The sequence below is a fragment of the Terrapene carolina genome, unplaced genomic scaffold (genome assembly GCF_002925995.2).
Source record: "Terrapene carolina triunguis isolate 2854851 unplaced genomic scaffold, T_m_triunguis-2.0 Scaffold431, whole genome shotgun sequence".
Lineage (NCBI taxonomy): Eukaryota > Metazoa > Chordata > Testudines > Emydidae > Terrapene > Terrapene triunguis.
The window spans coordinates 284,884-306,931 of record NW_020664782.1 but is presented as its reverse complement, the minus strand read 5'-3'; the positions used below and the strand labels follow the sequence as shown (position 1 = coordinate 306,931).

General features: G+C 53.9%; 1 protein-coding gene across 2 annotated transcripts; it reads left to right on the top strand.

Annotated features, from left to right (window-relative positions):
* Nucleotides 1-549: 549 nt before the first annotated feature.
* Nucleotides 550-21,505, top strand: LOC112103327 (INSYN2B protein-like). Of its 2 annotated transcripts, XM_029913054.1 has the most exons (3): nt 550-2,503; nt 10,991-11,065; nt 21,054-21,505. In XM_029913054.1, the coding sequence occupies exons 1-3, from the start codon at nt 879-881 to the stop codon at nt 21,247-21,249; spliced, it is 1,896 nt and encodes a 631-aa protein (XP_029768914.1). In that variant the 5' UTR covers nt 550-878; the 3' UTR covers nt 21,250-21,505. The 2 variants fall into 2 exon arrangements, with proteins under 2 accessions (XP_029768914.1, XP_029768915.1); XM_029913055.1 differs by lacking the exon at nt 10,991-11,065.
* Nucleotides 21,506-22,048: the final 543 nt, after the last annotated feature.

Sequence of the window (22,048 nt, the reverse complement as noted above, 5' to 3'; positions counted from 1 at the left end):
CCCACACGGAGCTGGCTCCCTGCCCCCAGGACCCCGGCCTGTCACTGCCCTGCCTGAAGCTGGCTCCCTGGCACAGCCTGTCCGCCCTGCACAGAGCTAGGTGCACTGAGCCCCAATGTGGCAGAGCTATTTTTAACAGTTTCTTCTGCTTGAATTGAGCTGTGAACTTGTACCATGTTTATGCTAAAGGGGCTTCCTTTTCCCTTTTTGCTGAAGAGGCAGCGCTGGAGATCAAAGCTTGTCTCTTTGGGTTTGTGATCTTGCCTGAGCTGAGAGGGAGGGCTCGAAAGGGGCCAGCAACTCTGTGTGGAGGCAGCCATGTGTGCTAGAAACTTTGCTACCCTTGGGAGGGAACGTGAGAGGAGACGTGCTGCAGCTCCCGTGCTGGCTCCATGCTCACACAGACTCTGTCTCCGCAGGTCCAAGGGAGTGTGGGAGCCATGAGCTGGGCCTGGACCTGCTGCCATCCTGCCCCCAGGGGGGCCAACCCTGGGGGTGACTAAGAAGGAAAAGCAGCCAGGAGAATGGGCTCCTGGTGCCCCAGGCCAGGCAGGGCCAGCTGTGCTGGGGCACTTTGTCGGAAGCTTTAGGGGCAAAGGACAGAGGCCGGACGGCCGGGACAGCATGCCGAGAAGCCTTGTTGCTGCTCCTCCGCTTCAGCTTTCCTCCTGGTCGCTATCCCATCAGCGAGACCCACAGGCAGCAGAGGATGAAAGCAGCTGCCCCCCTTAGCACGGGGCTCCAGCCGCAGCTCTGACAGGCGGAGGAGATGCTCCCTCTGCCAGGTCGCAGCGCGTGTACTGCAGCTTCCCAAGCAGCAGGGCGGAGGAGCATGGGAGTGGAGCCCGGGGCCTGAGGGCAGGGCGGGGCGGCACGAGATGGTCAGTAAGGAGACCAGCCCCTGCCTGGCTCGGAGCAGTGAGGGCAGCCAGGAGAAAGCCATGACCGTACGCTCAGTGCTGCTCAACCGCGACTCGCCCGACATCGAGACCCGCCTCAAACGCCGACGCAACCGCACCCAGCAGGTTCGCTTCAAGGACCTGGTGGATGGCCACCCTGGGGAGGAGGCGAGCCCCCCGCAGGAGCCAGCAGCTACCCCTGACACCAACACCCCATGTGCCTCTACGCCTCCCAGGGATTCCCCTGAGCTGGTGGCAAACTGTGCCTCGGACGCCCAGCGGAGCTGGCACCAGGCCAAGCCGCGCTCACTGACGCTGCCTATGCCCAGCAAGGTGTGTCTGAGCACGGCCATCCAGACCTCCCCCAGCCTCCAGCAACAATTCCCAGCCTCCCGTGTCCGCTGCAAGAGCACCTCCGACTTCACCCACGAGGAGGATCCGGCCGCTGCCTGGGAGCCCAGCAAGAGCCAGACAGGCTGCAGGGGCCCAGCCTGGGCACCCGCCAGAGCCAGCGGGGATCTCCCCCAGTGCCCCCTCACCAGCCTTTCTGCACATAACCACCTCCCTGCCTCCCCCCTCGCCCAGCACACCAGCAGAGAGGGGCAGCCAGGCCCCACTTCACATGCCACTTTGTGCCACGGGCTGACTCCAGCGCCCAGGGCTCCTTGCCCACCTTATCCAGGGACCATCAGGTGTACCGCGGCCAACTATACCTCCCAGCAAAAGGGCTGCCCACCAGCGCCCAGCCCCTGCCTCTGCTCCTCCCAGCCCCCTGCATACACCAGGAACTGTGGGAGCCCTAAGGACAGCCACGGTGCCCCTGCTCCGTGTCCCCTGCGCCCTTCCTCTGTGCCATGTGGACAGCCTGGGCCACCTGCAGAGCCACGGCCTCGGAGCAGGAGCCAGTCTGAGCAGGACCTGCCATCCCAGCCTGCTCATAACCGCATGGCCGGCAGCCATGGGCTCGGCCAACCAGTTCAGTGTCCCTCCCAAAGAGACCCCACTGCTGCCCTGCAACAACGCCACCGCTCGTCCTGGGGCAGCTCCAGCGCAGTCCTGCCACCACCAAGCCTCCCCAGTTCTACAGCCACCATGCTGAAGAAGACACCAGCCACCCTCACCCACCTGGCTCCCAGCAGTGGACAGGCCCAATCTGTGGCTGCAAGGCCCAGCGTCTGCAGCCGGCTAAAGGCCATCCAGACCGAGTGTGGCCTCATGAACTTGGAGGAGCCTCAGCAACTGACCTCCACATCCAGCCAGGGGCACCCCCCGAGGACACAGCAATTCACCCGGACTCCTGGGGCCCCCTGGAGCAACGAGCCGCTGGGCGAGCCCTGTCTGACGGCCGAGCAGCTGGATACTCTGCACCAGGTTCAGGACCTTCTGCAATTGGTGGCTGCAGCCAAAGGGCAAGTGGGTCTGTCCAAGGGGGATGAGCATTTCCTAACATCTCGGGGACATGTGGGTGTGGGGCCCGGGCAAATGGGGGACCTACAGTCACAGGTGCAGTCCCTGGAAGGGGTGCTGGAGACCAGCCAACAAACCATCAAGGTGCTGCTGGATGTCATCCAGGACCTGGAGAAGAAGGAGGCCCAGCGGGATGGGTGAGCAGCAGGGTGCAGGTGGGCTGCCGGGGAGGGCGCAGTGCTGAGGGAGAAGACAAGGTGCACAGACTCCCTGCAATAGGTTTGGCTTAATGATCAAATGAGGTATCAGGTCAGGAAAGGATAACACTACTCCAGGGAACTTAGACCTACTATCCAAACAGCGCTGACCCCCACCTGTCCATGGTGCACCAGCCCTCCCCATCCCATGCCAACACACACCTGCCCTCCCCCTTCGGGTCACAGGGGAAATCCAGTCTCTGGGCACAGGCGTCTCTTGGCCTTTCTACTGAGTCTGCTAGCCAGTGTAAAGCACAGGGATGAGTACGTGTCATGGGAGCTGAGATCCCCAAACTCATCTCAGACAGGGGCCACCAGCCGTCCCTTAGATGGGAACTGCTGTCAGTCCCTCCTGAGCTAGGTGGATTCAAACCGGTGCTCTCCAGGAGAAAGGCTCCGGAGCTCATTAGCACTCTCCTGAAGCAGCCAGGCCCCACACGTACTATTGCTGCCCCTTGGAGAGTGAGGCTGCTGTCTGGAACCATCAGTTCAAATGCAGACCTTTCTGCAGCTCACACCGGCAGGGTCTTCTCCTCTCTGCACACACAGGCAATGCCTCCCACGAGTGCACTCAGTCGCTAGCAAACCCACTGCACAATTAAATGTCCTACCTTCTTAGAGGGACAGTTCCCATTAAACAAAATGCAAACCCTAAAACTACACCAGTAAAACAAATACTAACACACCATCCAAATGTACCTTTCTGTAGGCTGGTTTGCAATATAAAATAACAATACTAATTGCAGAGTCCTCACACTGTGAGAGTCATTAAGAGTTTGAACCCATGAGTTGCAGATCCACCACATAGACTTCCACAGCTATGGGGGGTGAGGGGTGAGGAAAGCTTGCTAATATCCTCTGTGTGGGTGAGCCCATCGAGAAAGACATGACCCATTTTGTCACAATTACACAAGTGTTTGGGAGCTAGTGGTGGGATGCTGGGTATCAGGGTTACTGGGGATGGAGTATGATGTAGTGGTTCTAGACATCACAGCCAAACATAACAATGCTTCAGTTTGAGTTGTCTGCAAGGACTGAACTCATGGCTTGGATCTAAAAGCATGACCAGCTCCATTAACATGGAAGTAGTAACAGACTCCAGTTATGTCCACACTGCAAAACCCCCTCCGCAACTAGGATGACCAGATGTCCCGATTTTTGGATCTTTTTCTTATATAGGCCCCTATTACCTCCCACCCCCTGTCCCAATTTTTCACACTTGCTGTCTGGTCACCCTATCCGCAACAGGGAGTCTCAGAGCCCAGGTCAACTGATGCGGGCTAGGCCTGTGGCGCTGAAAATAGCAGTGTAGACATTTGGGCTTGGGCTGGAGCTGGCTCTGGGACCCCACCCCCTTTCAGTGGGTTACAGAGCCTGGGCTCCAGCCAGAACCTGAATGTCTGCGCTGCTATTGTTAGCCCCATAGCCTGAGCCCTGCCAGCGCCAGTTCGTTGATCCGGGCACTGAGACTTACTGCCACAGGTGTGGCTTGTTTCTTTTTGCAGTATAGACCTATCCTCAGTATAGACCACCTCCATATGTGGTGTACCACCAAAGAGTGACACCAAGCCACACTGCGTCAGTGGGGTTACACATGCACAGGCTGCAGGGCAAAGTGGATGAGATTTGGGTCTGTCATATTAAGCACGTGGATTCTAGACCTAGGCCTGTCTGTAGAGATCTGTTGGAACCTCCTAGTTATCTGTAAAACAGGTGAATGCTAGCTGCCTTCTTCTAGGCTGTGAGCCCTGGCTTACTAGTGGTTGTGAAGGGCAAAAATATATTTGCACCAGTGGAAGAGGTGGGATTAGAACTCACGTTCTCCTGGTTTACAGCTCAGCATGCCCTGCCTTCCCCAAAGTTTCGGGGCATGTGTGTATCCTGGCCACTTTCCCTTTCCTGTACAAGTGGATTGGCAGAGACGAACGCAAGACTCAGCAGGTGATTCGGCCTGCTCTCGCCAGAAAAAGGAAGATACAGTAGCAGTGAGAGCACAGACTGACTCCCCAAGGCAGCCCCTGTTGGGGATCCAGGTCTCCCTGCTGTGTGCGGTCAGGTCTCTCCGAACAAAGCACTCAGTATTCATGTCTGTTCATTTCACTGATTCTGCTGCTCCTGAGAATTGGGACCTGGGAGCAGCACCAGTGCCCCTGACCCATGCCAGACATGGGGCCCAAAGTGTGAGTCTGCTCCTACCTGGAGACCAGAACATCCACCTCTACCAATGTGCCTGAAGCCTGGCCAGTTCTGGTGTCTGCATTTCAAAAAGAATGTGAAAATTTGGAAGGGAGTCAGAGAAGAGCTACAACGATTCGAAGTCTGGCAAACCTGCCTTAATAGTGAGAGGCTTAAGAAGCTCAATCTATGCAGTTTATCCAAGAGAAGGATAAGGGGATGTAATCACAATTGGTTACTACCTGCATGGGGAGCAGAGGGCTCGTTAATCTAGCAGACAAAGGCAGAATGAGATCAGTGGCTGAATGCTGAAGCTAGACCAATTCAGGCTAGAAATAAGGAGCAGTTTTTTCTAAGGGTATAACGTGGCTGTGTAGTCACGGCATAGCGCTGGGAGAGAGCTTTTCCAGCGCTGTAAAAAAAACACCCCCACAAGGGGAGTAGCTATCAGAGCTGGGAGCACGGCTCCCGGTGCTGGTGCACTGTCTACACTGCCACTTTACAGCGCTGAAACTTGCAGCGCTCAGGGGTGTGTTTTTTTCACACCCCTGAGCGAGAAAGTTGCAGCGCTGTAAAGTGGCAGTGTGGACAAGGCCTACGTGTGGGTAATTAACCATTTGAACAACTTACCGAGGGCTGTGGTAGATTCTCCATCACTCAAAGTCTTAAATTAAGAGTGGATGTCTTTGTAAAAGAGGCACTCTAGCTCAAGCAGAAGTTCCATAGGGGCTTACTGCAGCAATTACTGGGTGAGGTTCTGTGGCCTACACTCTTCGGGTGGTCAGACGAAATGATCACAGTAGTTCCCTTCTGGCCTTAAAATATATAGAATCATAGAAATGTAGGACTGGAAGGGACTTTGCTAGGTCATCTAGTCCAGTCCCCTGCACTGAGGCAGGACTCAGTATTATTCAGACCATCACTGACAGGGGTTTGTCTAACCCAGGGGTGGGTAAACTATGGCCCGCAGGCCACATCTGGCCTGCCAGCCGATTTAATCCAGCCCTCGAGCTCCTGCTGGGGAGCAGGGTCGGGGGCTGCTCAGTGCGCATGTGCTGCGGCTCCCAGAAGCAGTGGCATGTCCCCCCTCCGGCTCCTATGTTTAGGGGCAGCCAGGGGGCTCCGTGTGTTGCCCTGTCCACAGGTGCCGCCCCCGCAGCTCCCATTGGCCAGGAACTGCAGCCAATGGGAGCTGCAGGGGTGGCGTCTGTGGACAGGGCAGAGCACAGAGCTGCCTGGCCACGCCTCTGTGTAGGAGCCGGAGGGGGGACATGCCGCTGCTTCTGGGAGCTGCTTGAGGTAAGCACTGCCCGGAGCCTGCATCCTTGACCCCCTCCCATGCCCCAACTCCCTCCCCCCCCCCTGCGCCCCTCCTGCCCCCCGCCCCCCTCAGTCCCAGCTCAGAGCACCCTCCTACACCCCAAGTCCCTCATTCCCAGCCCCACCCCAGAGCCCGCACCCCCAGCCGGGGCCCTCACACACCCCTGCGTCCCAACCCCCTGCCCCACCCCTGAGCCCTCTCCCTCACCCTGAACTCCTCATTTCTGGCCCCACCCCAGAGCCCGCACCCCCTCCTGCATCTCAACCCCAATTTCGTGAGAATTCATGGCCTGCCATACAATTTCCGTACCCAGCTGTGGCCCTCGGGCCAAAAAGTTTGCCCACCCCTGGTCTAACCTGTTCTTAAAAATCTCCAATGATGGAGGTTCCACAACCTCCCTAGGTAATTTGTTGCAGTGCTTAACCACCCTGACAGTTAGGAAGTTTTTCCTAATGTCCAACCTAAACCTCCCTTGCTGCAGTTTTTGCCTCTTGTCCTGTCCTCAGTGGCTAAGGAGAACAATTTATCCTCCTCCTCTTTATAACCTTTTACATACTTGAAGACAGTTACAGACTAGGGACCGAATGGCTAGGAAGCAGTTCTGCAGAAAAGGACCTAGGGGTTACAGTGGACGAGAAGCTGGATATGAGTCAACAGTGTGCCCTTGTTGCCAAGACGACTAATGGCATTTTGGGCTGTATAAGTAGGGGCATTGCCAGCAGATCAAGGCACGTGATCGTTCCCCTCTATTAGACATTGGTGAGGCCTCATCTGGAGTACTGTGTCCGGTTTTGCGCCCCACACTACAAGAAGGATGTGGAGAAATTGGCAAGAGTCCAGCGAAGGGCAACAAAAATTATTAGGGGGCTGGAGCACATGACTTACGAGGAGAGGCTGAGGGAACTGGGATTGTTTAGTCTGCAGAAGAGAAGAACGAGGGGGGATTTGATAGCTGCTTTCAACTACCTGAAAGGGGGTTCCAAAGAGGATGGATCTAGACTGTTCTCAGTGGTAGCACATGACAGAACAAGAAGTAATGGTCTCAAGTTGCAGTGTGGGAGGTTTAGGTTGGATATTAGGACAAACTTTTTTACTAGGAGGGTGGTGAAGCACTGGAATGGGTTACCTAGGGAGGTGGTGGAATCTCCTTCCTTAGAGGTTTTTAAGGTCCGGCTTGACAAAGCCCTGGCTGGGATGATTTAGTTGGGGATTGGTCCTGCTTTGAGCAGGAGGTTGGACTAGATGACCTCCTGAGGTCCCTTCCAACCCTGATATTCTATGATCATGTCCCCCTTCAGTCTTCTCTTCTCCAGACTAAACAAACCCAATGTTTTCAATCTTTCCTCATAGGTCATATAATCATTCTTGTTGCTCTTCTCTGGACTTTCTCTAATTTGTCCACACCTTTTCTGAAGTGTGATGCCCAGAACTAGACTCAATACTCCAGTGGAAGTCTTATCAGTGCTGAGTAGAGCAGAAGAATTACTTCTGGTGTCTTGCTGACAACAATCCTGCTAATACACCCCAGTATTTTGTTTTTTTTTTTTTTTTTTTTTTGCAACAGTATTACATTGTTGACTCATATTTCATTTCTGATCCACTAGAACCCCCAGATCCCTTTTCGCAGTACCTAGACAGTCATTGCCTATTTTGTATTTGTGCAATTGATTGTTCCTTCCTAAGTGGAATACTTTGCGTTTGTCCTGATTGAATTTCATCCTATTTATTTCAGACCATTTCTCCAGTTTGTCCAGATCATTTTGAATTCTAATCCTATCCCCTAAAGCACTTGCAACCCCTCCCAGCTTGGTATCACCATCCCCAGACTTGATAAGCGTGATCTCTATGCCATTGTCCAAATTATTTATCAAGATATTGACTAGAATCAGACCCAGAACAGATCCCTATGGGACCCTACTCAGTATGCCATTCCAGCTTGACAGTGAACCATTGATAACTACTCTCTGAGTACGGTTTTCCAACCTGTTGTGTACCCACCTTATTGTTGGTTCGTCTATGATGTATATCCCTAGTTTGTTTATGAGAAGATCATGTGAGACTATCAAAAGCCTTAGTAAAGTTGAGATATATCCCATATACTGCTTCCCCTCGTCCACAAGGCTTCTTGGTTTGACATGACTTGTTCTTCACAAATCCATTTTGATTGTTACTTATCACCTTATTATCTTTGAGGTGCTTACAAACTGATTGTTTGATTATTTGCTCCATTACCTTTATGGGCATCGAATTTAAGCTGACTGGTCTATAATTCTCTGGGTTGTCCTTATTCCCCTTTTTATAGACAGGTACTATATTTGCCCTTTTCCAGGCCTCTGGGATCTCTCCTGTCCTCCATGAGTTCTCAAAGATAATTGTTAATGGCTCAGAGATCTCTTCAGCCAGTTCCTTAAATATTCTAGGATGTATTTCCCCAAACCCTGCTGACTTGAAAACATCTAACTTGTCTAAGCAATTCTTAACTTGTTCTTTCCCTATTTTAGCCTCAGGTCCTACCCCATTTACACTGATGTTCACTATGTTAGTCATGTGATCACTGCTAGCCTTTTGGCATTTAACATGAATCTGGATTCTGTGTGCCGTACTGTCCATCTCACCTCACCTGGTGTACTGCGGAATTAGGGGGAGCTCAGAGATGAAGGAGCAACAAGAATGATTTGAGTCTTGGAGTCAAGTATCAGAGGGGTAGCCGTGTTAGTCTGAATCTGTAAAAAGCAACAGAGGATCCTGTGGCACCTTTAAGACTAACAGAAGTATTGGGAGCATAAGCTTTCGTGGGTAAGAACCTCACTTCTTCAGATGCAAGACTTGGAGAAATTCTCCCATGAGGGTCTGTCCAGCCTGGTATCGTTCCCTTAGAGAGGAGATGCATTAGAGGAGACTTGTCTATAAAATACTGAATGGGCTGGAGACGGGTGGTAGAAGCAGGAGCTCCTGTTCTCCCTGGTTCACAGCACACGGACAGGCAATGGAACTGAATGGGGGAAATTCAAACCGACCCAAGGAAATACTTTCACACACACTGTAATTATTTTTTGGAACTCTCTGCCACAGGATGGTGTTAGGGCCAAGAACTTGTTAAAATTTAAAGCGGGGCTGGGCATCTGTGGAGAACAGAGGAATGTACTGGTGTGTGTGAGAATAGTTGATGCTCAGAAGCAAGTCCTGGAATGGATTGGCTCCAGCCCTGAGGCAGGACTTATCACCACGTGGGCTGGACGAGACCACAGTTGGAGCAAATGACCCCACTTCTGCCTGCTGCAAGGTTTCTTACACCTTCCGCAGAGGCAAATGGTCCTGGCCCGTCAGAGATGGGAGACTGGGCTAGATGGGCCATGGGGCTGACCCAGGCTGGCAAGTCCAGCTGCTGTCTTTATCTGTCCATCCAGCTTGATCCTTCTAATGGTTTCCTCATCCCACAAATGCTGCATTATACCAACGAGGGGCTCTGTCTCCATGCTTCTCGCACTGTCAGCTATGCAGGGCACATGTACAAAGGGTGTGGTGTTTGGGGCGGGGTTCACTCCAGGCTTTCTAGAGGCCACAGGCTCCCCAGAGAGCTCAGGGTGCAAAGACCCACCGGGTTCTCTGCTAAGCTGCCATGAGGAGGAGCTCCAGCAGGGTGATCATGTAGGGCTGGCACATGGCAGGGGGATCAGGCCTTCTACTGCTCCTACCACCCTGATCTGCAACCTGGTGAGAAGCACAAAGTCTGTTCTGAGTCAGGGAAGGGCTGGTCCTGCTTTGAGCAGGGGGTTGGACTAAATGACCTCGTGAGGTCTCTTTCAACCCTAATCTTCTATGATTCTAACCCAGCTTGGCCCTGCACTGAAAACTAAATGATACAAACATGGGGGGAGTGGTAAATAGTGAAAAGGACAGGTCACTGCTAGAGAGCGAGCAGGATCCCTTGGCAACCTGTATCCGAATGAAAAATACGCATTCTAATATGGCTACATGTGAATGCGTACACCTAGCAACAAAGAACTAGGCCACACTTACAGGATGGGGGACACTATCCTGGGAGCAGGGACTCTAGAAGTAGCACATGGGGAACAAGTATTTAATAAGGGTCTCCTCAGTCCAGCAGAGAAATGTATAACCCGATCCAATGGCTGGGAGTTGAACATAGACAAATTCAGGCTGGAAATAAGGCATAAACTTTTACCAATGAGAGTAATTAACCATTGGAACAATTTACCAAGAGTCGAGCTGGATTCTCCATCACTGGCAATCTCTCAGTCAAGACTGGCTGTTTTTCTAACAGCTCTGCTCTGGGAATTATTGCGGGGCTGGTCTCTGGCCTGTGCTATACAGGGGGTCAGACTAACTGATCACAACGGTCCCTGCTGGCCTGGGAATCTGTGCAAACCATCTAGTATCAGTGGCACAGGCTCATCCTAACCCTCTGCTCACGAGGGCATTACCTCCCAGAGCCCAGTCAGAGCCACTGTCTCTGTTGTGCTGAGGAAAAAGCAGTGGCAGGTTGCCTGGGGAGAGTGAGAGGTGGAACCCAGGAGTCCTGGGTTCCTATAACCCAGCCTTCCTCTCCCCTAGGCAAGATCCTGGAGGCTTCCCTGCCTCCTCTCCAAAAGCTGTGAGTGGTGCTGCCACCCACCCACAGCTCTGCTGCCTGTGGTCCGGATGCTCAGCCCCCCTTCCTTAGCCCCTCTTCGTGCGACACTCCCTCAGGATGCTCTCCGTGCCCCTTGTCTCCTTCTTGCCAGTTGTAGTTCTCCAGGAAGTTTTCCGATCACCCTGGCCCATTGGCTCCTCACTGACATCACTATCCTACCTATGGCAACGGAGTGATGTCACAGACCCTTGGGGAGTTCTTACAGGGAGGGGTCCGAGAGACACTGGGAACAGCAACCCCAGGGCTCCTTGCTCATGGGGTTTCTGCTCTGTTGTAGGCGACACTCATACCGGACAGGGCAGGATATCGCCAACTGTGGGACCTGCCGGGACTGCGCCTGCATAATCTACAGGTAAGAGCCACCTCGCCAATGCTGGGAGGGGTCCCCAGCTTGGCTCCCTTCCTGCCTCCACCGACCAAGGCTGTAGCAGAACTCCCTGTTTGGCTTCCCTCTTGCAGCAAGCGGCGGTTCGGTGCTGTTACTAACTTAGCGCTGAGGATCCTCCAGAGACCAGCAAGCCTGGGAGAGGGCAAAGCACCCCCGTAGGGACTCCGTGAGCGGGTCAGCAGCAGTCTGGGCTCTCAGCACGAGGGAATGGGAGCACGATGTGGAGCAGTGCCAGTTACAGAGCCCTCCAGGGGCAGGGGGGTCACGCTGCCTCTCCAATGGCCTTCACTTTAGACCCAACGTTCCCTTATGTTCCACACGCACATGGTCTCTCCCTCCTCCCTCTCCCCCACTTTTACTGCTGAAAATTGCTGCCGCCAGAAGTGCAGCCTTCCAAAGCAGGGCCAGGGCAGGCCCTTGGGCTGGCTGTCTCTGCTAGGGCTTCTCTGTAGCCCCTGCAAGGCAACACAGTCCTGGACATAGCACGTCTGATATGCCACTTGGAAGGGGCCCACAGGGCGTGCACTGGCAGTGGGTTATGCAATCCTCTCCAGCCCTCACCTCGCGCACAGGAGGAGCAGCCCCTCCACTTGTCTCTGTGGAGGGCACAGCAGGACTGAGGTGCTTCACCCCATACATAGGGGTAGAAATGAGTGACTCGTCACTGGAACAGGGAGTGCCCTAACACTGAGCTCCAGCGTCCTCCTCTTTCTCGGGCCCAGTACCTATTCACTGATAGCACATAGCCCGTGTTTAGGACACTCTCCTGGGAGCTGAGAAACCCAGGTTCAAATCCTGATTCCTCATCAGGCAGAGGAGGGTCTCCCACATCCTGGGTGAATGCTTTAACCACGAGGCTCCAAGTTATAAAGTGGGGGGACTCCTCCTCCCCCAGCTTTTATGTCAGCTTAGGTGGGTTCTGAGCATGCCTGCTGGATCTGGCCCCAAAGGCAAGACCGGGGGGAGAATGCCTAGCTTAAGAATCCTGCTCGGACTTAGGTATGAAGGTGGCTGAGCACATGCCCAGCCACTGAAATTTAGGCATTTCAGGGCTTTTAACAGTGGAAACTCAAGCACCTAGGGACTTTAGGGGCCTGCAGAACTAGGCAGCAGCTGAGCAAGGGTATTGTGAATTCCAGTGGTGCCTAAATGTTGGACTTAGGTATCTAACTGCAACATTAGCAGCCTATGTCCCTTTGTGAGTCTAGCCCTTTAAAAAAAAAAATTAAAGCTGAGATACCCACATAATCACATGACTCCAGGAGCTGGTGCTTTAGGAAAAACACCAAATGTCACATACCTGACAATAAAACCATGCGAGTTGGCACTCCTGCATCATAAACCCAACAATGCACATCCAGTACAGGAGAATGGCTTCCCTGGACCACCTGCCCACAGGCAAACTGGACCCCTGAGTCCACATACAGAGCCAAAACTTCACACTCCACCCACCTCCCCTCACCCTGGCAGGCCACTGCCTCACTCTGCTCCACTCCCTAAAAGAAGCAGGCACTACTTTGGTTGATACAGCCTAGACCTATACCATCCAGTCAGGAAACAGAAATCACACCACGTGACCACTCACATTAAGTACTCGAAGCAGACATCACTAAGGTTTGTGAAACCTCCCCAAGTCCCACATCTGCATAAAGCAACCCACCTGCCAATTACGAATAACAAAGTAGGCATAGGTGCCGACTTTCCAAAGTGCTGGGGGGGGGGGTGCTTGACCCCAGGCCCCACCCTCACTCCACCCCTTCCCCCAAGGCTCCACCCTCGGTCCGCCTCTTCACGCCCAATTCCATCCCTCCCCCAAACATGCCACATCCTTGCTCCTCCCCCCCTCCCTCCTGCACACCGCGAAACAGCTGATCGCGGCGGGCGGAAGGCACGGGGAGAGAGGAGGAGGCGCTGATCTGCAGGGCTGCCGGCGGACGGGAAGCACTGGGAGGGTGAGGGGAGCTGATAGGGGGGCTGCCGGTGGGTGCTCAGCATCCACCATTTTTTCCTGTGGGTGCTCCAGCCGGCACCTATGAAAGTAGGGGATGAGGAGCAATGTGCAAACAGACACACCCTAATGGTTCCTCATCAGGCCCCTATGCCCAAGGGAGCCCTGGCCTGCAAGCTCCTCCCTGTGGGAGACAGGTGAAGGACAGAGGTGCTGATGTATCCCAGGAAGGCCATTGCAGGCCTGATGCACTCAGATGGAAGAGTCCAGTGTGAGGAAGTCTTGTCAGCCGTAGCTGGGTCACTGGGGAGCTCATGCTCCGCTTTGTTTGCTGCACAATATAAACCATGCTGTACGTCTCAAAGCGGGCCAGGCACACAGGAGGGGTGCGCGCTTAGTGCACATACTCAAGAACTTTCAGCTGTGCTTTTGTGCCCCAGGGACCTGTGCAGGGCAAAGCAAGGCCTGACATAGCCTATGGGCTGAGATTGAGGAGCATCGGCAGAGCTACAGGGGGATCAAATACTTGCTAACAGGCTCTTCTGTCTAGCAGACAAAGGTAAATATGATCCTGTGGCTGGAAGCTGAAGCTAGACAAATTCAGATAGGAAACTGGAACATCGCAATTCAAACAGCCCTGCAGCCTGAGCCCCAGGAGTCCGAGTCAGCAGGCATGGGAAATCCAGTGGCTGCAATGCTTGGAAGCGAGACAAATTCAAAGTACACTAAGGCACACATTTACGTGAGGGTAACTGGAACAGCTTAGCCAGGGATATGGTGGATTCTCTGTCGCTTGGAGTCTTTAAATCAAGATTCGATGGCTCTCTTGCTACAGGATATGCTCCAGCTCAACCAGAAGTTATGGGCTTGATGCAGGAGTCACTGGATGAACTGCTCTGGCCTGTGTTATGCAGGTCAGACTGGTTGATCATGATAGTTCCTGCTGGCTTTAAAATCTATGCCCTGTGTGTGAGGGGAGCCCATGGCTGGAATAGGGGGGCTCTGAGGGGTGAGATCAAGGGGCATCAGAAGAGCTGCATGTCTGTTTGGGGAGCTCCCTAAGCCTCCTTCTCCTCTCACTGGCCAGCACTCTGTGCCTCTCCCATCTGACTGAGCTAAAGAGGCTTTGCTGGAAAGTGAGGCTGTAAGTAAATGCCATGCGAAAGCGCTGCATGAGAAGTGACAGCCCCTCGCAAACTGTCACCTCCTGCTGAGCCCCATCAGCCTGTGCTGCTTCTCCCTGTGGCAGGCACTGCCCCCGCCCCGCCATGCCTCCTCCTTGGGTAATGGGCCCTAATGGGTGGAGTCTGGGATCCCAGGGGCCCAGCTCTTAGTCCTCTGTGCCTGGGGGCAAGGGAGTGCCTGTCTCCATTTCCCTCTTTCCACAGGTCCAACTCAGTCCATGGCAAAGAAGCCACAAAGCCCTGAGCAAGAGGAAGGGGGAGGGAAGGGAATGGGACAGCTGCTACTTGGCCTGAGTGAGGGAGGGCTGGGGGACACTGTCCCCCTTACCCTGTGGGGGCCAGGTGTCCTTGTGCGTGTGGCTAAGGTTCTTTCCACGTCTGTGCGCCCTGCTCTCTCTGTGCATGTGCACATTTGATCATTAATGACGTTTGTTCGGTTAGTGTCACTAAAGGCTGGATGGCGTTCAGATGGGGGGGGTCTCTGAGCAATGCCGCGTGGTCATGTGGGTGCGTCTCTGCCCCCACCTCTCTTTGCATGCAGGACTCTGTCTCTCCTCCATCTCTGTGGGCGGGCGTCTCTCCCTGCTGCACTGGGTGCATGTCTCTCTTTGGAGGTGCCTTGTTGTGTCTGCATCTCTTGCTCTGTGCTTGTTTACAGCAGAGCTAACAGCAAACTCCTCCTATGTAGCTAGTGGGGGGTTTCACTGCTAACTGGGATTGACAGGTCTGTCTCTGTGGGCACTGCGGCTGGGAGAGATGTCACAGCTGAGGGAGTGGATTGTGTAACTTGTCTCTGGCTGTGGACTCCCTCTGGGCTTAGCCGCCGCCATCCACATGATGAACAAAGTGCTCTAGCAGAACCCACACAGGCACAATGCAACAGACACTAGAGCAGCGTCATGCCTGGACACTGTGACCTTTTCCATACGCCAAGAGTCTGGCTCTATTGCAAGGAATGCTGGGTGACTGTCAGACTGTACAGAAGAGACATCAGGGTAAGGTGCAGGCTGGGTTAGTGGACATCAGTGCAATAGCTGAGGGGTTAATGGTGGAGTCCCTACAAGTCTGCTCCTATCGCAACTGAGGGAGACGGGAATTCCCTCTGGCCACTCCAGATCTCCATTTCCTCAAGCCCCTGGTGTACAGTGGTAAAGGCTCATTCTATTATTATTGGCATTGCTAAGATCAAGCCCCCCGGTGCTGGGTGCAGCACAGCTAGCCCCTGCCCTGAGGAGCTCACAGTCACATAGAAAAGACATGCACAGGAGCAGGGCTAACACTCCTGGAGGCCCAGAGAGAGAATGCCTTCCCCACGGTCACACGGGGGAACTGAAACGCAGGTCTCCTGCTAACAACAGCCATTCTTCTATTGCCTATGGCTAGAACAATGGCTCTGATCAGCTGGGAGACTGCAGGATTCAATTCCTTAAGGGAAAGAGCATGCAGGGGCAGCTTTGGGGGTGCATCAGCCAGAGCATGGGGTGTGCAAACCTCCCTTCAATCATTAGGACATACATGAACCCTTTACACACCGCTCCCGCAGCCTTCTTTCCATTGGGGCCCAGTGGCACCAGGAATGTACTGCCCCAGGGGCCGTAAGGCCAGAGGGAGAATTTCTTCTCGCCCCATTCTTATTTGACTCCCCAGAGGGGCAGGGCAGGGACCTGGCTCCTCTCATTGGGGCGAGTCTCCATCCTCCCCCGGAGTGCAGAGGGGTGTTAGGCAGAGGGCTACTGCCCAAAAGCCGCATTCCTGCTTCCCCAGCCATGACACACTCGAGTCTTGGGCCTGAAGAAGCAGAGAGTAGGGTGACGGGAGGCGTTGTGGCCACTGACTCGGGATCTGTAAAGGATCACTGCAGTGCACCTCTGAAGCCTGTATTGGACACTATAGGCACAATAGAGGGACAAAGCGACCTAGGGACTCACCTGTCTGTTTGCTACAGTCCCCTCTGGAGCAGCAGACACACTGCTGCACGGACACAGAGGAAGCAAGACTAAGTGCTGGAGAGGGGAGAACTCCTGGCCTCCACTCCTGACTGTAGCGAGTACTCAGCTGGTGGGAATGCAGAGCTAAAGTGACCTACCGGGAGATGGTGCTTCGACACTGCTGCAGTGCCCTAGCCCCAACCCCGTATGTGCCAGTGCGTGGGGACACAGACACAAGCAGTAGCTCTCCTATCCTAGACTCCCGGCACGGATATGTGCAGAGAAGACAGGCAGTGATTCCTGCTGGCCCCCAGATCCCTCACCAGGCCTAGGAAGGGTGCCACCAATGGTGACAGATGATTTCAGCGAGAGCTCTCCCTGCAACCAACCAATCTGTCTGTGCCTTACTTTACACCCACGCCTGTCTGGGCAGACCATCCTCCTGCTGTGTTTGCACTGCAGTCAGAGAGGAATTCCATATGATGCAAGGGGGTGGAATGAGGGTTAATGGGACCCAAAGGTGGAAAATGGCCTAGTCTTAGGAAAACTCCACAGCTGGGTCATGGCTGGGACATCACTTCCCAGGGGAAAGGCTGGGAGCCCCAGCACTAGGGACAGCCCTGGGCATGGGCTGTAGGGGCGGTCATGGCCTCCCCTGCACAACAGGAACTAGATAGAGCTTCATGTGGCTTTGTTATCCCAGCACCTCAAACACATCTAGCAAGCAGCATGCGCTCTCTTCTCTTCCGTATGAGCTCTCTTGCACCTGGGGGAGTACAGTATCCACGCCCTCAGGATACTTCTGAGACTAACGCAGCCCAGGCCTTGCATGTGGTCACTCAGGGATCCAGTCTCCCTCAAATAGCAGGTTTCACTCCTCCACCACACTCAAAGGTCTGGAGCACCCGCCCATCCTCAGTAAGGAAAGGGTTAATGTGCAGCTGCAAGGACATAGCTGCTCATATGCCCCAAGGTGTCAACTTCTAATGCCTGCAGCCCACAGAAAAGAACCAGAACCTGCTTCTTGTGCAGGAAGAGGGGAAAAGAGGCCCACATGTGGCCTTTGCTCTCTCCTCAGAGGTGCTAGAGGATGGTGCCGGGCAACTGCTCCTCCAAGGCCTCTCTTACATGGGGAGATGCCATGTATTCCAACAGCTCCCTCTCATTTGTGGACTATGGGGGCTGCTGGGGAGCAAGCGAGGCAGCTGAGCTGTGGTGCTGTCAGGCTGTGGATGGTAGTGCAGAGTCTCTGCTTTCCCAGTGCATGCAGAGATCATTTGCCTCCTAAGCCTGTCATCAAAACCGCAGCCAGGCCTGGGGATTCACAGACGGGTGTTGCTTCAGCAATTAGGTGCCATCTTAGCATGGACCATGTGTAACTTGACCTCCCTCAATGGGTGTGGCTTGAGAAAGAGAACAGGACGTTCACAGTCTGACTCAGAAGACAATCAGTGCCCACGTCAGGGATGAATCTGAGCTGAGGCTGGCTGCATAAGGATGGCACTCGTGTGTGATCTGGACTGGGGTTTCTGAGCATCACCACAAAATAAACAAACACCGAGAAGGAATGATAACACTCTGATTGAGGTTAGGGCCATCATCAGCACTGTACGTTTGCAGCTAAATCTGTCCCCTTGAGTCTAGTTTGTGGGAGGGAGTTTCTGCTTGTTGAAGCAACAGACTTCTGAAGTGTCTCTGGCTCCCTGATCTGCTGCAGGTCAGTTCTGAAAGGTGATGACATGGAGTCTGTTACATTTTTCAAGTGTCTGGGGGCACAGCTGGTCTCACAAAGGGAAGGTCTCCCACTGTAGTCTGCATGTCCATAGACAGGCAGGAGCACATTAGCCAGGAAGCTCACCTGCCACAACAGTTGTGGCTGAGACATCATAGGCAGCTTTTAATGAGCGTTCTGTCCTTCAGCTGCTATGCAGCCCTCCAACTCCTCAGCCGGACTACAAAGGTAATACGGTTGGCCCAAGCATAGATGTTATACTTTGTTCTCACTGAGCCAACAGGGGTCAGAAGTTTGGCACAGATCTTAGAGATCTTGGAATCATCATGGACAGTTCTCTGAACACATCCGCTCAGTGCGCACCAGCAGTCAAACAGCGAACAGTGTTAGGAGCCATTAGGAACAGGATAGATCAAACAGAGAATCTCTTGGAAGCAGCTGGTGCTGCCGACTGCCAGAGAAAGGGTACTGGGTTAGATGGACGGCTGATCTGATTCAGCATGGCAGTTCCTATGGTCCCATGGCTGTGATGCCCAAGAAAGCCAAATGGCCCATATGGAGGACACCCTTTGGAAGAGTAAGGGAGAGCCTGTGGTTCCTATTCAGAAGCCTAGGACCTGTAATGCTCATGGAAAGGGCTGTGCTAAGAGAACTCTGTTCTGAGGGTGGAACGGCGAAAGGCTTAGATTGAGAGCCCCCAGAGTGAGCCTCCGACTGCAACCTGGCAGTGAGGGTGAGTCTGGAAGTTCCTGGATCCAAACCCTGTGATCCAAGAGAATCCTGAGCACTACCCTAGACTGGCTTCTACTCTCTGCACCGAGGATGGAGGTCGAGGGTGGAGAGGAGTGGGTGGGGTCTTCCCCTGCATCCCTGTCAGAACTCAGTATGGAAGGCAGGTGTGTATGGGGGAGGGGTACCCTCAACAGGGAAAAGGACCTTTCCGTCACCACCAGGAAAAGGCGGTGAGGGGAACCTGCCAAGGAACCTTGATGGTTTCTGCGCTGACTGGTACCAGGCTCTCCCAGCGCAGGGTTCCAGGGCACGAAGGCTTCAGTGCTGAGCCAGAGCCCTTTCAGCCTGTCATATCTTCCAGCCCTTCTGAGAGAGAGCCTTGTTTCTGTCAGACATGGCTCCACCAGCCCTCCCACTAAACACCTATTTACAACAAGGGTGCTCGAGTGAAGCAGAAAAATCAGAGAAATTAGGCAAGTAAAAGGGAGCATCTACTCACTGCTTTGGTAGCTGCCAGGGACTGAGGGAACATGTTACCTCCCCTCCTCATGTCACCCTGGCTGGAATGTGGCAAAGTCTGTGAGTCCGTGTGACCGGGGGCCACTCCCCTCTCCTGAGCGCCTCCTGTTGGTTGGGTGCAAACCTGCACTCACTCTCTCTCTGCTTCCAGCGCCCCCTGTTGGCTGTTAACCTCATCAGATGGGCCTTCAATGGCCCAGCCCGCCAGCTGAATCACACAGTCTAAAATGGATAAACGAACCCCTTCCAGGGTAAAAGGTCCCACAGAACCTATCACTGTGCCCTTGGCATCTGCAGCGCTGCCTCTGGGCTCAGTTCTTGGCCTCTTCTGAGTCTGTGCCTGCCATGGTGTAGAGCAGTGCCTGCAGGGCTTTCTCCCCGGAGACTCTTCGCCTTAAATGGTTCTTATTGCCCCAGTTCTCCAGCCAGGTCACTCCTTCAAGTCCGATCCCCTTCCTAGGTCAACGAAGTCCAACAAATGGTGGACCCTCCCCTCTGAGGGTCTCCAGCCCCTACCTGAGCCCTTTAAATTCTAGCCCGAAACTTGTTCCCTGCTTGGGGCTTTGGCCACTCTGCAAGTGGCCAGTGGGGGAGACCCGGGCCCGCCCACTGCTTTGGTCCCAACCCAGGAACTCTACAAATAGCAGCTGCACGCTGCTTCCTTTAATAGTTGCTGCTCTTCTTCCCTGGGCCGCTTCCCACGTAGTCCCTTCCTCTTCACCCTGACCTCAGGGCTGAAGTTCTCAACTCCTCCTCTTCCTCATCAAACGGCAATGCCACCAGAACCCATCTTCTGGTTCTTCCTTGAGCTCCAGCAAGAAGCCCCCTTCCTTGCTCCTCTGGTCCCCACGAGGAACTGATCTGCTCTGGCCCTGCAGCTCCTTTTAACTGAGCCTAGTGGGCTCTGATTGGCTGCTTCCCTGCAGCCTCTCTAGGCAGGCCTGGAGGACCCACCTTCACTGCTCCTTTTCTGGGGCGGGGTGTGGATGGACCATGAGGTCTCCAGCAGGGGGTCTCAAAGGGCCCAGTACACCCTGTCACAGGCCCCACCAAGGGCCACAGAGATCTGGGGTCCAGGTTTTGGTGCACCTAGATGGGGAAGTGGCTCCTGCAGCAAGGCTTGCCCCTGAGGTGAGAGCAGCTGGGCCATTTCTGCTACCAGCCATCATATTGGAACGATCTTGGGGCTGGGAGTTCTCACTGGGGAACCTTCTGCTCTGGAATGTGCTTTCCCTTCGGACTGAGCGAGGGAGTACAGTGTGTGGCCCAGGTAAGCCTTTGCTGGCGGGCGAGGGCTTGCTGGGGTGCAGCGGTGGTTAGAGGGGCCCTGATCACACATTCATATTGAATAACTGTCTGTTGTAATTGTGCATCCCCTCAAAGGCTAGAGTTGCTTTCTAGCCCCGGTGCGCGCTGCTGTGGCTAACCCCAGGGTGGTGGGTGAGTGATCCTTGGGGATAGTCTGGACAGTCAGGAAAGTTTCTGAAGCACTTTGGGACCCAGTGGGAGAAAAGTTGTTCTATAAATGACTTAATTAGTTAATGTACGTGAAGGGCTTTGAAGACAGACTGCTGACTGTTGCTCTCATGTAAGCTCATTAGTGCTCCATGGAGCTGAAATCATTCCCATCTGACATCAGCTCAGCGGCTGGTGGGAAATGTGTTGATGTCTCAGGCCAGTACAGGTGTCCACATCATAAAAGCCCCCAACCCAGCTTGTTAACAGTCTCAGCTGAGACTGAGGCCTGAAGGGGCATGGACACTAAACTCCCCTGGCAAGGTGGATCCTGGCAGGGCAGGGCAAGGCAGGGGTAGCTTGTGGAAAGAGGACTCCACTACCGATTGTACTTGAATTATTATTGTATGAAATGTTTCTGAACATTTTCTTCTTTGTTCTGTGTCTCCTACAGTGTGGAACATGATTTTCGGCAGCAGGAAGGCCGCTTCCAGCGGGTGCTGAGCAGCATTGAGAGTGAGTCAAGGCAAAGCTCCCCCACGACAGCCCGGGCCACCACACCGACTCGGCAAGAGCTGTCCCCGATGCCGAAGCTGCCTGCAAAACTGGACTCCAAAAAATCCAGGCGCAAATGTTTCTGGTTCCTGTGACACATGGTACTGCCTGAGGAGAATGCAAAGGTCACATCACCGAGGCAAGAGGACATGCGTGAGGTCCCCACTGCCAAAGAGACGTTCCATTGCTGACACACCAAGCACTCTGTTCCTTTCTCTCCCTCTCTCTGAGGCTAGGGTTTGGGTAGCACCAGCTTTTGTATTCTTACCTCTCCCCTGTTTAACATACTACGGCCCCTGTGTAAATAACGGGCGGGAGGGAGAGCACCACTGTACTTAATGAGAAATCAATAAACTCTAGGGAGACGCTATTTTCGCTACACAGGCTCTTGCCAGCAAGTTTTTGTTCTTAAAAAGGCAGCGATTGGTTCCTGCTGTTTGGAGTATTTGGGGGTGTAATTAACAAAGAAGGCCTGGAGATAACACTCTCTCCATGCACCCAGGGTGTCACTGCCATCACGATAAACATGCTGAAAGTGGCTGGAGTTTTGTCTACACTAGGGCTCCCTTTAGTGCAGCTGAATGGCTGGTTAACACCCCTGCCTCCATCTCTGATCTCCAAGGGCAGGCACCCCCAGCATTTCCAACCTCTGTAGCTCTGAAGTCAGGCTACAGCTCCCCTTTCCCTGTGGAATGAAAAGCGCATTTCTATGGCATGGCTCCCCACAGAACAGCCAGCAGCTGCCTTTCAATCACTTCAGTGTCATCAAAAGTACCTGGAGGTTTGTCACTTCCAGGCTCAGAGTTTTGTGGCGACTGATTCAGCAGCCTAATGAGAGACCCTGCAATTGTCTTTTACCCACAGAAAAGTTGGGGGCCTGTGTTACAAGTTCTC